At 61.1% G+C, this 12,816-nt stretch overlaps 1 protein-coding gene and 1 long non-coding RNA gene across 5 annotated transcripts in view; one reads left to right on the forward strand and one right to left on the reverse strand.

Annotated features, from left to right (window-relative positions):
* SLX4 (SLX4 structure-specific endonuclease subunit) overlaps window positions 1-11,509 on the forward strand; it is a 15,683-nt gene extending 4,174 nt beyond the window's left edge. For all 4 annotated transcript variants that reach the window (XM_060172475.1, XM_060172476.1, XM_060172473.1 and 1 more), the window contains exons 4-15: window positions 1,125-1,314; window positions 2,113-2,325; window positions 3,227-3,435; window positions 3,512-3,834; window positions 3,932-4,160; window positions 4,300-4,388; window positions 4,884-5,030; window positions 5,681-5,850; window positions 6,546-8,692; window positions 9,980-10,082; window positions 10,210-10,563; window positions 10,808-11,509. In XM_060172475.1, coding sequence (XP_060028458.1) covers window positions 1,125-1,314; window positions 2,113-2,325; window positions 3,227-3,435; window positions 3,512-3,834; window positions 3,932-4,160; window positions 4,300-4,388; window positions 4,884-5,030; window positions 5,681-5,850; window positions 6,546-8,692; window positions 9,980-10,082; window positions 10,210-10,563; window positions 10,808-11,195 — 4,562 coding nt within the window. In that variant the 3' untranslated portion in view covers window positions 11,196-11,509. The remainder of the gene's footprint in view (window positions 1-1,124; window positions 1,315-2,112; window positions 2,326-3,226; window positions 3,436-3,511; window positions 3,835-3,931; window positions 4,161-4,299; window positions 4,389-4,883; window positions 5,031-5,680; window positions 5,851-6,545; window positions 8,693-9,979; window positions 10,083-10,209; window positions 10,564-10,807) is intronic.
* Window positions 1,312-2,118, reverse strand: LOC132533055 (uncharacterized). Its single transcript, XR_009544936.1, has 3 exons — window positions 1,764-2,118; window positions 1,598-1,681; window positions 1,312-1,426 (listed from the first exon to the last, which is right to left on the reverse strand). It is a non-coding gene; the product is annotated as an uncharacterized LOC132533055 (long non-coding RNA).
* Window positions 11,510-12,816: the final 1,307 nt, after the last annotated feature.

Consider the following 12,816-nt stretch of genomic DNA (forward strand, 5'->3'; position numbering starts at 1 on the left):
ACTTTTACTGTTTGGTTTTGTCACTAGAGCCCGCTCAGCTCTGACTGGTGAGGGTGCAGGGCACTGAACCTGGAGCTTGGAGCCTCAGGCAGGAGACTCTTTTGCAGAACCATTGTGCTATTTTCCCACTCTAATTTTTACTTTTACTATGATGAGATTTTATTTTTTTCCTGCATGGAGAGGTTTTTAAAAAATATTATGAGCCAGACCCAGGAGATAATGTACACATCTGTGAGAACACACACCTGTGTGAGGCTCTGGGTTCAAGCCCCAGCCCCACATAGGAGCACCCTGAACAGCTCTGGGGGAGATCCAGGGAGTGGAGTATGGAGTAGTGCTTTGACCTCTCTCCTCTCTCTCTCTCTCAATGGATTGAATTTTAAAAATGAAGCCAGGTTCTGGGTGATAGCACAGTGGCAGTGTATAGGACTTGCATGCGAGAGGTCCCAGGTTCCTTCCAGGTATCTGCTGAGCACTGCTCTTGCATGTGTGAGACCCTAAGATCATTCCTGCTCCCCCACCCCCGTCCCTCAACCAAGACTTAGCAGTGGCTACCGTTTTGCTATGTATTTGTCTGTGAACATACGTGTTTTCTATACCACTTGAAAGTGAGCTATTGGGGCCAGGAGAGGGCACAATGCTTCTGAAAAGGACTTTCACTTCGGAGGCTCTGGGGTCCTTGGCTCAGTGCCTGCCATCACTGGAAACCAAAGCTGAGCAGGGTTTGTGGAGAGGGGGAAGAGTAAGTTCCTGACCTCACAGCACCCTAAGCTGAGTTTCCCCACAACCCCACAACCCCAGTGCCATCACACCTCATTCCACAGTCCCCTGCTTTCTGGTCTCCCTTTGGGTGAGAGGCTGTAAATCTGGAATGGCCAGGGGCTGGCTTTGGGGGTGAGGGGACAGGTCTCTGACCCTGACCCTCAGCAGGCCCCAGACCCCACACCACTCACAGAAGCTGTTAGAGATGTGGACACCCAGGCTTCCCAGGAGCCCAGGTGGGAGGCTGCACCTCAGTTTCCCCATGAGCCTGGCACTGAGGCCAGAGCACTGTCCTGGGAATCCCCCAGTGTTGGAGCAGCAAGTGGGGGTGACCCATCCTCAGGGGCTCTGCGCCTCCACAGGGCTGGGGCCTGGGCTCCCTGCCATGGAGAGCGACGCCGCGCTGGCCTGGGCCCTGCAGCAGGAACTGGGGCAGGAGCCAGCACCCACGCCCCTGGATGGCCTGGAGGAGAAGGGGCTGTTCTTCTGTCAGATCTGTCAGAAGAACCTGTCAGCCATGAACCCCACGCGGAGGGAGCAGCACGTGAACCGGTAGGCATCCCCCTCATACCAGCTGTGGCTCCCGGGGCTGCTGAGGGGACCTTCCCCATCTCTGTCAGGCCCCTGCTGTCCTATCTCTTCGTTTGTGTACTGGCTTCTATATCTGAGAAGAAGAGAAGGAGTCGGGAAATCAGTCTGGCACATGGACCACCAGGGGTCAAACGGTGACTCTCCACGCTTGAGAATCTGACGCTTTACCCACTCACTGCCCTGCCTCCTGGCCACCCTTGCTCTTTAGAGACAACCCTACTGAGACTTGTCACGTGAAACTCACCCCTCTGAAGAGACATCTCATTCACGCAAGTCAGGGTCGTGCAGCACAGGGTCACCACAGGCAATTCTAGAATCTTCCCGTCACCTCAAAAAGAAACATGCCCGTTAGCACCCGATGCTACTGCCCCCACCCTGCCTTGCTCCCCGTCCCTGCCTTGGACACTCACAGAGGAAGACATCTCCAAGGCCAGGGCACCTCAGGACGAGCTGGCAGGCTCAGCCCGGAAAGAACTGTGTCCTCCCTTCCTCCTGATGGCTGACTCGTGGCCCCCGTGGGACAGACCACACTGTGTGTCTGTCCACCCACTGAGGGACACTCAAGATGTTCCCCCCTTTGGGATGCTGCAGGCAGAGCTGCTCTGTGCACACCTGTGCTCACACTTTGGCGGGGGCTGCCGTGTGTCCTCCAGCCACCTCTGCTCGGAGACTCCCACTGCCACACTGGGTGTAGGCCCGGCACTGCCCACGAGTGGTAAGCACACATCCAGGACACAGCGCCCCATGTCCCCCTCCCAGGTGCCTGGACGAGACTGAGAAGGCACTGACACCCGCCGTGCCCCAGGTCCCCGAGTGCCCCATCTGCGGCAGACCGTTCCTCACCCCGAAGAGCAGGCTCAGCCACCTGAAGCAGTGTGCGGCCAGGATGGAGGTGGGGCCCCAGCTCCTGCTCCAGGCTGTGCGGCTGCAGACAGCACAACCCACTGGGCCCCGTGGTGAAGCTCCAGCCAGGTGGGTCGACACAGCAGCCCTGTGTGGTGCTGGGTCCACCGAGTGTAGACTGGTCCACCGAGTGTAGACTGCATGGAGTGTCAGCTCAGCTGGCTGGGTCCACTGAGTGTAGACTGCATGGAGTGTCAGCTCAGCTGGCTGGGTCCACTGAGTGTAAACTACATGGAGTGTCAGCTCAGCCGGCTGGGTCCACCAAGTGTAGACTGGTCCACTGAGTGTAGACTGCATGGAGTGTCAGCTCAGCTGGCTGGGTCCACTGAGTGTAGACTGCATGGAGTGTCAGCTCAGCCAGCTGGGTCCACCAAGTGTAGACTGCACAGTCTGATCCCAGTTAGGTCACACTGAGTGTAGATCACAGCTCAGTCACAGCTGGTGAGACAACATAGGCTCTTCTCAGATTATGTCTTCAAGAACTCAGAGCTTGAGAGTCAGGCGGTAGCACAGTGGGTTAAGCACAGGTGGTGCGAGGTGCAAGGACCGGCGTAAGAATCCCGGTTCCAGCCCCCAGGCTCCCCACCTGCAGGGGAGTCGCTTCACAGGCGGTGAAGCAGGTCTGCAGGTGTCTGTCTTTCTCTCCCCCTCTCTGTCTTCCCCTCCTCTCTCCATTTCTCCCTGTCCTATCCAACAACAACAATACCTATAACAACAATAAAAAACAAGGGCAACAAAAAGGGAAAATAAATAAATAAAAAGAACTCAAGAGCTTCACTGTTAGAGCAGGAGGCTGCTGGTAGAAGCCCTGGCACACCCGAGGGGCCCTTCCCCTTCACATTGGCCCCTGTGGACACCTCTCAGGGATGAAGGCAGTGTGGGGTCCCAAAGAAGTCCAGCTGTCTGGGGGCCCTGTGTGGGGCGTGCCCACCTCTCTGCCCACTAACCTTGTGTTTGGCCTCCTTTGAAGTGTCAGCAGTCCCATGGGGGTTCTGAAGCGGAAAGCAGCCGCCAACAAGAAGAAGGAGCCACAGAAGCGGAGGAGGGTCGGCGGACTGAAGGCACCATGCGAGGACGTGCTGGTGGCCATGGCCCTGTCACGCTCGGAGATGGAGCAGGAGTCCCGGCTGGCGGGGCTGGGACCAGGCAGCACTGCGGAGAGGACTCAGCCACCAGCAGGTACGCCTCTGAGGGGGTGCGAGGGGGGTGCTCCAGGCAGGACTGCAGCCCTGACCCAGCCCCTCTCTTCCCCTAGAGAAGAAGGGTCGCAGGAAGAAGGCACTCACGGCCGCACCGCAGCTGCTGGTCCAGGACACAGAGACCACAGGCAGGCAGATCGAGGATCGCATCGCCCAGCTCTTTGCGGAGGAGCCTGAGTCACTGCCATCCCACACACCACCTCTCCCGGCCAGCGGGATCCTGCAGGGCGAGCAGGGGAAGGCCAGATGGTGCCTGCCGCCTCCACAGGGGAACCCCAGCTTCCTGTGGTCAGGCAGTGCCCTGACAGCCCCCTGGGATACCACCTCCTTCTACACGGCCAGCCTGGTCCCGCCCCTGGTGCCCCGGAAGCCCCCAAAGGTATGCCCTGGGCAGCCACCGTAGGGGATGGTGTTTGAGGAGGGGCGTTCTGTACCTGCCCTCTGCTGCACCAGCTGCTTTATCACCCTCATTTCAGGCCCTCGTGCAGGAGCCTGCACTGGCACTGCAGCCACCAGAGCCACTGGATCGGGGCACCCGGACACACCCTGCCCACCCTGTGGGGTGTGGCCCTGGTACCTCGTCACCCTCCTCCAGCCAGAGAGAGCGGCAGGCCCTTCAGGACCTTGTGGAGCTGGCCAGGGAGGGGTTGAGTGCCAGCCAGTGGCCCAACAGCGGGAGCCACACCAGCACCAGAGGGGACATGGGTAAGGCCCCTCCTGGTCTGGTCCCCTCGGCTCCCGGGGGGGTGGTTTAGGGGTGTCCAGCGGGTTTGTGGTCCCGGAGACACCTGGTGTTCATGTGGCTGAAGGGAACATCCTTTTAACCTTTGAATCCTTCTCCCAGGCTCCGATGAGGCTCCTGGCAGCCTTCCCCTGACGGGCTTTGTCCTGCCTGCTGAGGAGAAGCACTCAGAGGAGCCGAGCCAGGCAGCGGTAAGGACAGAGGACAGGCCTTGGCACTGCTCCCCCAGGGTGGCTGCTCCCCAGAGCTCGTGCTCACCTCTGTCTGTGAGCCCATTTGCCTCCTGTCCCTGTTGAGACGCTCGCTGATCTGGGGAGCGAGGGCCATATATAACCCTGTAGCAGGTACCAGCCTGCTCTGTTCTGGGGCTCTCAGCACCTGCTCAGTGCACCACATCCCCGGGCCCGTCCAGCTCCGATCCTGTGAAGACGGGGGTTTCTGTCGGTGCATATCACTCCATTAATCTGGCACCAGCCGACACTCCCCAGCCTCCCCGGAACCAGGGCCCACAGCCAGGAGAGGGGCTTATAGTTCCTCTCAGCTGCTCTCCCTGGGCCAGCAGCTCTGTGGGACAGAATCTGTAGGAAGCCAGTGTTTGCAAAAAAGCCCCGAGTAGGTAGGGACACTGGGTCTGAGGAGCCTGTTTAGAGCTGGGGCCCAGAAGCACCACTCCCCTCTGCTTCCAGCTCGCCCTGGGTCTGCTGCTGGCCGACTTCGGCGCCATGGTCAACAACCCCCACCTGAGCGACGTCCAGTTTCAGACAGACAGCGGGGAGGTGCTGTACGCCCACAAGTTCGTGCTGTACGCCCGCTGCCCACTCCTCATGCAGCACGTGAGTCTCCCCTCCCTGCATCCTCTCCTCCTCTGCCACAGCTTCCGTGGAGGAGACAGCTGAGGGCAGCAGTTGGGGAACACGCCTCACCAGTTTCTTGATCCATTTCTTGACCTCAGTCAGTTTCTTGATTGATTTCTCAATCCGATGAAAGTAAATCCTTCCTCTCAAGCACAGCCCGGCGTCTCACGCTGACCTCCCAGTGGCCACGAGGCTGTGTCCCCTGTCGTCTGGCATGTACTTCCAGGAACATTCTGGAAGCCAAACCACTCTCCCTCCCTGGCAGAAACTTCTAGTTCTCACAATTGTTTGTCAAGAGGAAGCTAAACTGAGTTCTTTGGCATCTGATCTTGAAACGGAATATCGCCACTCCCAGCCACTTGTTCATTTAAACAGCGGGAGAGACCCCACAGCACCCGTTTTCTCTGGCACTATAACCACTTCCCATGTAGTGCCAGGGCACGAGCCTGGGCCACACGCATGGCAGGGTGGGTACCCTACCTGGTGAGCTAGCTCACTGGCCCCCAAAACAAAGAAGGCTTCCAGTGTCACCTGCAGTCCCTGGCTAGCACAGGGAACCCTCCCAGACCACGTGTGTCACCTGCCCCCACAGCCGGGTCGGTAAGTCTCCTGCTCTGGTCTGTTCTCAGGTGAACAGCGACAGCTTCCTGGCTTCAGAGGACGGCGACCCACGAAGCCAGCGTGTGCTGCTGGGTGACGTGAGCGGGGAGGCCGCCCGCGCCTTCCTGCACTACCTCTACGCAGCCGACACCAGCCCCCCGGCCCACCTGGCCCCTGACCTGAGCTCCCTGGCCCGCAGGTCGTGTCCACTTAGAGCCCAGCCTTTGCTGTCAGCACCAGAGCTAGGCAGGGGTTCGGCTCACGGGAGGATCAGGGCTGAGGGCTTCCTATGCTGTGTCCTGGGTTTCTGATTGAGGTGGATTTTAGTTGGTGGTGGCCTATTGGCTGGTAGTCCAGCCTGGTGGGCACTTGTAGGGAGCCGAGTGCTGGCTCCTCAGCACCCTGGGCCTAGAAAGAGAGTCTCCAGCCTCAGGCCTCATCATCGTCCCAGCACTCTGCTGAACAGCCCTGTACTTCCCAGGAGCCGGACAGCTGAGTTTGGCACAGCACTGTCTGCCCCAAAAACCAGTCCCTGCCACCTGAGTGGGGAAACTTTGCTCCTGGGTGGTGTAAGAGGGGGCAGGAGGGCCAGCCTTCCCTCATCCAAGGCCACACCACCCACCCACCCCTGGGGGAACAGGCTGGGGGCACGGCTCAGCCTCAGAGGTTTCCCAGACCACAGGGACACCCTCGAGTAGCAGCCTGTTGCCCCCTGGCTGGGCTGAGTGCTGTTCAGCCCAGGGACCCGACCTTGTGGTCTCATGAGTTGCTGGTTCAGGGATCAACAGACTCAGGGACTGAGTGCAAGCAAGGACACACACTACTTTAGCAGGAAGGCAGGGAAGGGTCATGACTCCCCTGTGGGGTGGTAGTGACCCCACGATTCCCCTGCAGGTTTGGGGTGAGCGAGCTCATGCACCTCTGTGAGCAAGCAGCTGCTGTGACAAACACAGAGGGTGCCCGCTGGGAGGAGGACGTGGCCTGCCAGGGCCGAGCCGAGAACTTCCAAGAGCTGCTAAGGTCCATGTGGGCCGGGGAGGACAAGGATGCGGAGGCCATGTCAGGGCCCGAGGCCCACGACGAATACAGAGAAAAGGTGAATGAGGCAGAAATGGACGAGATCTACGAATTCGCAGCCACACAGCGCAAGCTGCTGCAGGAGGACAGAACCCTGGAGGCTGAGGAGGACCGACTTGGGGAGCACGGTCCGGACTCTGGACGCACACTGGCCAGCGTCCCTGGCAGAGAACTCCCAGAAGACACAGAGCAGGTGGGCCCGTCCCAGCCAGACAGGAGCAAGGCTGCAGCCCCACAGAGCCGTGTGAGCCAGGCTGTGTCACCCTGCAAGGACCTGTGGGCTGAGGCCCCCAGTGAAACGCCTGACCCCGCCCGCCCCTGGCGCCCTCCTCGGGGCTGCCGGACCTTGAGGGGAGAAGGTGCCTACCTGTGCCCAGTCGATGTGGATGGCGATGACCAGCCCTTCCCCTCGGCACAAGGACACCCTGCGCCATCCCAGACCTACAGTGATAGGGGGGAAGGAGGCCACGCAGTCCCCGAGAGGCAGGGGAGGAGTTCCCAGCCTCCCTCACACCCAAGCTTCTCCCTGTCCCAGCCCCCTCCTCAAAGTGGAAATCCCCGGCGGTCTCAGCTCCCCAGTGAGTCCTCCCCACCCAGGCCCCTGTCACAGGGAGGAGCTTCCCAGACCCCCTGGCAGGACTCGCCATCCCAGCAGAGGAGGGGCAGGGCTGTCCTCACAGCACCAGCACGGAAGGGCCTCCAGTACAGCTCCACATTGGATAGTGGGAGCAGAGGGGTCCTGGTCTCCCCTGAGAAGTCTCCCTCCATTGACCTCACGCAGTCGCGGCCTGGCCCCGGCTGCTGCAGGCTCTCTCCGGCCGCCAGGGCCCCCAGTGTGAGCAAAGACGACGAGGTGATTCTCCTGCTGGATTCTGACGAGGAGCTGGAGCTAGAGCAGAGCAGAGCAAAGGCTGCTGTTGACCAGCCCTCAGAAGAACAGGAAGTGCTAGAAGCCAGCCCCACATCCTGTGAGCTGTTCCCCATCATCGATGTGGACGAGGAGCAGGACGGTTCTCAGAGCCCCCCGGGGGGAGAGGCCACCCCACCTCAGGGGGTGGAGGGGGCCAGGGATCGGAGCTCCCTGGGCAGCAGAGGGACACCCCAACTGTTCCAGGACCCCGAGAGCAGCCACGAGGACAGCACCACAGACTCCTCGTGGCTTGTGCCCGCCACCCCGCTGACCAGCAGGAGCCGAGACTGCTCGTCGCAGACCCAGATCTTGGGCCTGAGGCCCCGGGAGGCCTTGGCAGCCAAGCTCAGATCGGGGGGCCCACCGGAGGGGAGGGCCACACCTGACGCCGCCAAGCTCTCCTTGAGCGTGCCCCAGACGCCACCTGCTAGCCCCACTCCCCCGGTTCCTGGCAGCCCTGACGGAGGCAAACAGGTCCCCAGGAGCCCCTGCGGCCCCCAGCCCCGACACCACTTGATGTCTTCACCGGCATCCTGCTTGGTCCCCAGGAACCTCCCCGCTCCCCCCCAAAAGTTCTGGGGGCCTGGGCCCCCTAGTCAGGCCAGTGAGGTGGTAGAGGTGGGGGACAGCGAAGAGGAACAGGAGGCAGCTGCCCCCCCGGTGAGAAGCAGCCCCCTGCCTGATAGTGACCCCCCGATCCCCGTGGATGACTGCTGCTGGCACGTGGAGCCCCTCTCGCCCATCCCCATCGACCACCTGAACCTGGAGCGCACCGGCCCCCTGAGCACCAGTAGCCCTGGTGGTGGGTACAGCGGGGACCCGGGCTCCCCTGCGTTGAGTACCACCCCCATCCGAGGGAGCCGCACCAGCCGCAAGAGGACTTGGGAGCGGTCCCCACGCACTAGCTCTGCGGGGAGCAGCAGGCCCAGCTTCCTGAATTCTGCTCTGTGGGATGACTGGGACTCAGAGGAACCCAGGTCCCCAGAGCTCCCAGCCCTGGCCCACACGCCCAGCAAGCAGGCGCCTGCCACACTAGGAGGCCTCGAGACGCCCAGTGAGTGTGTGTGGGTGAGGGGGGGGGTCCTCTGGGGTGGAGGGCATCCCTGACAAAGAGGTAGAGCCTTCTCCACAACCAAGGTACAGACAACTTCCTGTCAGAGCTCAGGCTGCCCAAACTTGGGGGTTTCTACAGCTTGCCAGGGCACTTGTTAAAAGCCCCCAGATGTGCCCCCACCCCACAATGCTGAGCCCCAGCTCTGAGAGCCACAGTAAGCCCCACCCAGCTGCCACCTGCCAGCCTTCCCTCAGATGTGATGTGGGGACAAGCTGCAAGGTGACCATGGTGGCCCTTCCCGTGCTCGAGGCCCACCATGCCCAGTACTGGTGTGGACCTCACTGCAGAGAATGGCCCCAGGTCACAGGGCCCTACGGTGGCCTCCTGACCTGCCAGTCTTGTCTGTTGGGGTGGATGCCCAGGTCACCCTCATCCTTGTGACACTTGGGGCTCTCTGCGCTTGATGGTCTCACCTGGCAGCGTCTCTCTGTGTGCCTATTTGCCACTGTCCACTTTGGAGGGGAAATGGCCACTCACATCCTCTGCTGAGTTTTTCTAAGATAATTGACTGAGGGCATCTCTAGCATATGCAGTGCTGGGAATTGAACTCAGGATCTCTTGATTAAGAAAAAACACTGATGCCCAAGCCTGCCCCAAAGGTGTCCATGTTGCTACCATCATAGTTGTCCATAATTTTGTCACATTTTTTTTAAGTTGCTTTATTTACCAACTTGGTATAGGGGCCAAGGGATAATAAATAGCTCACCAGCTAGGGCGCGCGTCTCACCATATGCGTGGCCAGGTTCAGGTCCAGGCACCATATGAGAAGTGCTGTGACTCCAGCAGAAGCTCTTCTGCTGTGGTGTCTCTCCCTCTGTCTAAATAAAAGGTGAACCGGGACCCATGAAACCACGTGTGTATGAGGTCCTGGCCTGTCAAAAAAGAAATTATGGGGCGGAGGGTAGATAGCATAATGGTTATGCAAACAGACTCTCATGCCTGAGGCTCCAAAGTCCCAGGTTCAATCCTCCTGCACCACCCTAAGCCAGAGCTGAACAGTGCTCTGGTAAAAAAAGAAAAAGAAATTATGTAGCTACCTGCTGGAAGCTCGCAGGTGCTCCGAAGCCCGCACAGGCCGCCCCTGCACACACACTCCCCGGGACTGCTGGCACAGACCCACAGCCAGCCACGAGGAGTGGCACCATCCACCAGAACAGGGCTTCCCTTGGTGGCACAACATAGTGGCCCAGGTCCCACCGCTGAAAATGTGTCTCTTGTTCTTCCTAGAAGGTGCGAGTTGGAAGAAGAACCTGCCCCCGAAAGTGCCCATCACCCCCATGCCCTGCTACTCTGTCCTGGAGACCCCAGAGCTGAAGAAGCAGCTGGACAGGTTGGTCTCTTGGGCAATCCCCCACCCCAAGCTGGGCCCGCTCAGCCAGGCTGCAGGGGCAGGGTTGTCTCAACACAAATCTGTCTCCAGATGCCCCTGGCTGACGCCCAGCTGTCTCCCCATCCAGGTATGGGGTACGCCCCCTGCCCAAGCGCCAGATGGTCCTGAAACTGAAGGAGATCTTCCAGTACACTCACCAGACACTGGAGTCGGACTCGGGGGACGAGGGCCAGTCCCCCAAGGGGCTGCCAGAGGCTGAAGGGGCAGCTGGCTGCACCCAGCTGGGGGCCACCACGGCATCCACCCCCCAAAGGTCTAAGGGCCCCCGAAAGCGGCAGCCCAGCAGAAGAGCCCCCCCTCAGAGCACGGCCCCAGCCAAGGAGGTGCCTCCAGGCCCCAACAGTGCCCAGCCCCCGGCCTCCCAGGACTGTGCAGCCACCTCCCTGGATGTCAGCGATGGCTCCCTTAGCTCCTCCCAGAGGTGAGTGAGGGGTGGCAGGACGGGCAGTGGCTCAGCCTCTGACTGCCAGCCAGGGTCCAAACCACCAGGCGCCCTCTGGGTTGGGCTCTAGCAACCCCATGGGTGTTGGAGAGTCTGTTCAGACCTTCAGGTCCCGGGTCCAGACCTCCAAAGCACACAGGAGGTCAGCCTCCAGTGGGCGAGCCTTATAGGGTGTTCTGGTCTTGTCCCCTGGGGCCAAGGGAAGGGTGCCGTCTCTTCCCAGCTCCTCTTCCTGCGAGGCGGGCGTGGCCTTTGAGTCTGCTGGAGATGATGAAGAGGGCGAGGAGGGGGTCAGCGCCACGCAGATGGGCGCCATGGAAGAGGCGCTGTGCCACTACCTGCGCTCGAGGCCGGCCCTGTACCGCCGGGTGCTACAGTACCAGCCGCTGGAGCTGGCGGAGTTGCAGGCCGAGCTGCGGCAGCAAGGCCTGCGTGTGGCTGCGCGGACTCTGCTGGACTTCCTGGACGCCCAGGGCATCACCTTCACCACAGCCGCAGCCCGAAGGGAGAAGGAACAGAGGGCCCAGCGTCGGCGGCCCACAGGCAGGAAGAAGGTGGGTGGGAGCAGCAGGCCCGTGGCCCCCTCCCCACCCACAACCACCAGCCCCTGAGGCCAACGCAGCCCTGCAGGGCTGAGGGCACAGGCAACAGTCGTGCAGGGCCCAGGGGTGTCCAGGCGAGCCTGCTACCACCAGCACCTGGGCAGGGCCCCTCCAGCCAACTCTGTGGACCCCACCAGCTGGCCCAGACATTATCATCACCACCAGCAGCCTCCAGCCTGTGTGTCTCTTGTTCTCACCACTGCGTGACCTGGGGCAGTTAGGGGTTGGGCTCTGGCCCGTGTTTTTGTGAACGTCCTTGTCTGTCTCAGATATGGTGCAGTCTGTCTCTATGATGTGCAATAAAGTCCAAGCTTTACACACCCCTTCCCAGCCCGCTGTGAGCCTCCCCAGGCCCAGCCGCCTGCCGGGTGGAGGGGATAGATGCCACCCTTCTATGCTTAGAGCCAGGGCTGCTGCCCAGGGGCCCAGAGAGACAGCTTCCTGGAGGGGGTACTAGCCGGGCTGTAGGGGCACACAGCATACAAGAAGTGGGGTTTCTAGAACCACGTGGTGTCCTCACTGTCCAGGGCAGCGATTAGCGGGTCCAGTGGTCTTGGGCTGCCCTGCTCCCCCCAGTGTGGACTGTTCCAGGGAGGCAGGAGGGTTTCCACAAGCCTGGGGGGAGACCCTCCCCCATCTCTGGATACATTTCCAGGGAGGTTGGTCAGATCACAGGGTGAAGGGCAGGAAGGTGGAAGGACCAGTGAGCCACACCTGGTAGAGCACGGAGTTGGCCATGTGTGGGGCCCGGATTGGAGTTCTGGCAGCACCAGGGAGCCCAGAGGGGACAGTGCCGTGCAGTCTGTCCCACACTCAGAAGACTAATGAGTAGAGAGTCGGACCTGGAGCCACTTGGCAGTGCCCTGGGGAGGGAGGCAGTCAGGAGCCACCACAACCAGAGCTGACAAAGGGCTGCCCCTGCCAGCAGCACAGCATCAGAGCACTTGAGGCCTCGGACGGGCAAGCAGCGAGAGGCAGCTCTAGGGCTCCAGGGTGGGGACCGCAGGCCCTGAGCATGAAGCCCAAGGAGAGCCAGATGTGGGGTCACCCCTCTTGGGGAGCAAAGTAGAGTACTGGGCAGCCCAAGTGGTCACGCGGCTCTGGGTCCCCTGCAGGTGGGGAGTGGGGTGGGGGGGTATGCCAGCTCCAGGGTTCCACCATGACTCCCTGAGGGGCCAAGTCTGCAGGAGTCTCCTCTCAGGAACCCACACCACCGGCCCCCTGTTCCCACATCCTGTGGGTTGCAAGCACACCAACACCTTGGCCAGGGCCCGGCGCCTGACTGCACCCTGTCCGCCCGCAGCCTCAGCAGGCCTCCCGGGGGCGGCCACCGTGTGCACCCAGCACCCAGCCCCTGAGAAACAGACATGGTGTTCCTATGCTCACTGCAGCCTCCTCCAGAGCCAACACTCTTCCTGCCCCACAGCCATCACTGGCTCCCACTTGCTTGCTGAGGGAAGCTAAGACCTGCAGCGCCCCACAGTGGGTCCCCACCCAGCACTGTCACCAAGGGTAGCCTGTCCTCCATCAGGCACTCTTGAGTGCAGACACCTCCTCCAGGGACAGGCCCACACCCACATTCGGTGTCCCTGCGGCCTGCCCCGGAGGGCCCCTGGGGTTAAACTGGGTT

This window comes from Erinaceus europaeus, chromosome 15 (assembly GCF_950295315.1).
Source record: "Erinaceus europaeus chromosome 15, mEriEur2.1, whole genome shotgun sequence".
Taxonomy (NCBI): domain Eukaryota; kingdom Metazoa; phylum Chordata; class Mammalia; order Eulipotyphla; family Erinaceidae; genus Erinaceus; species Erinaceus europaeus.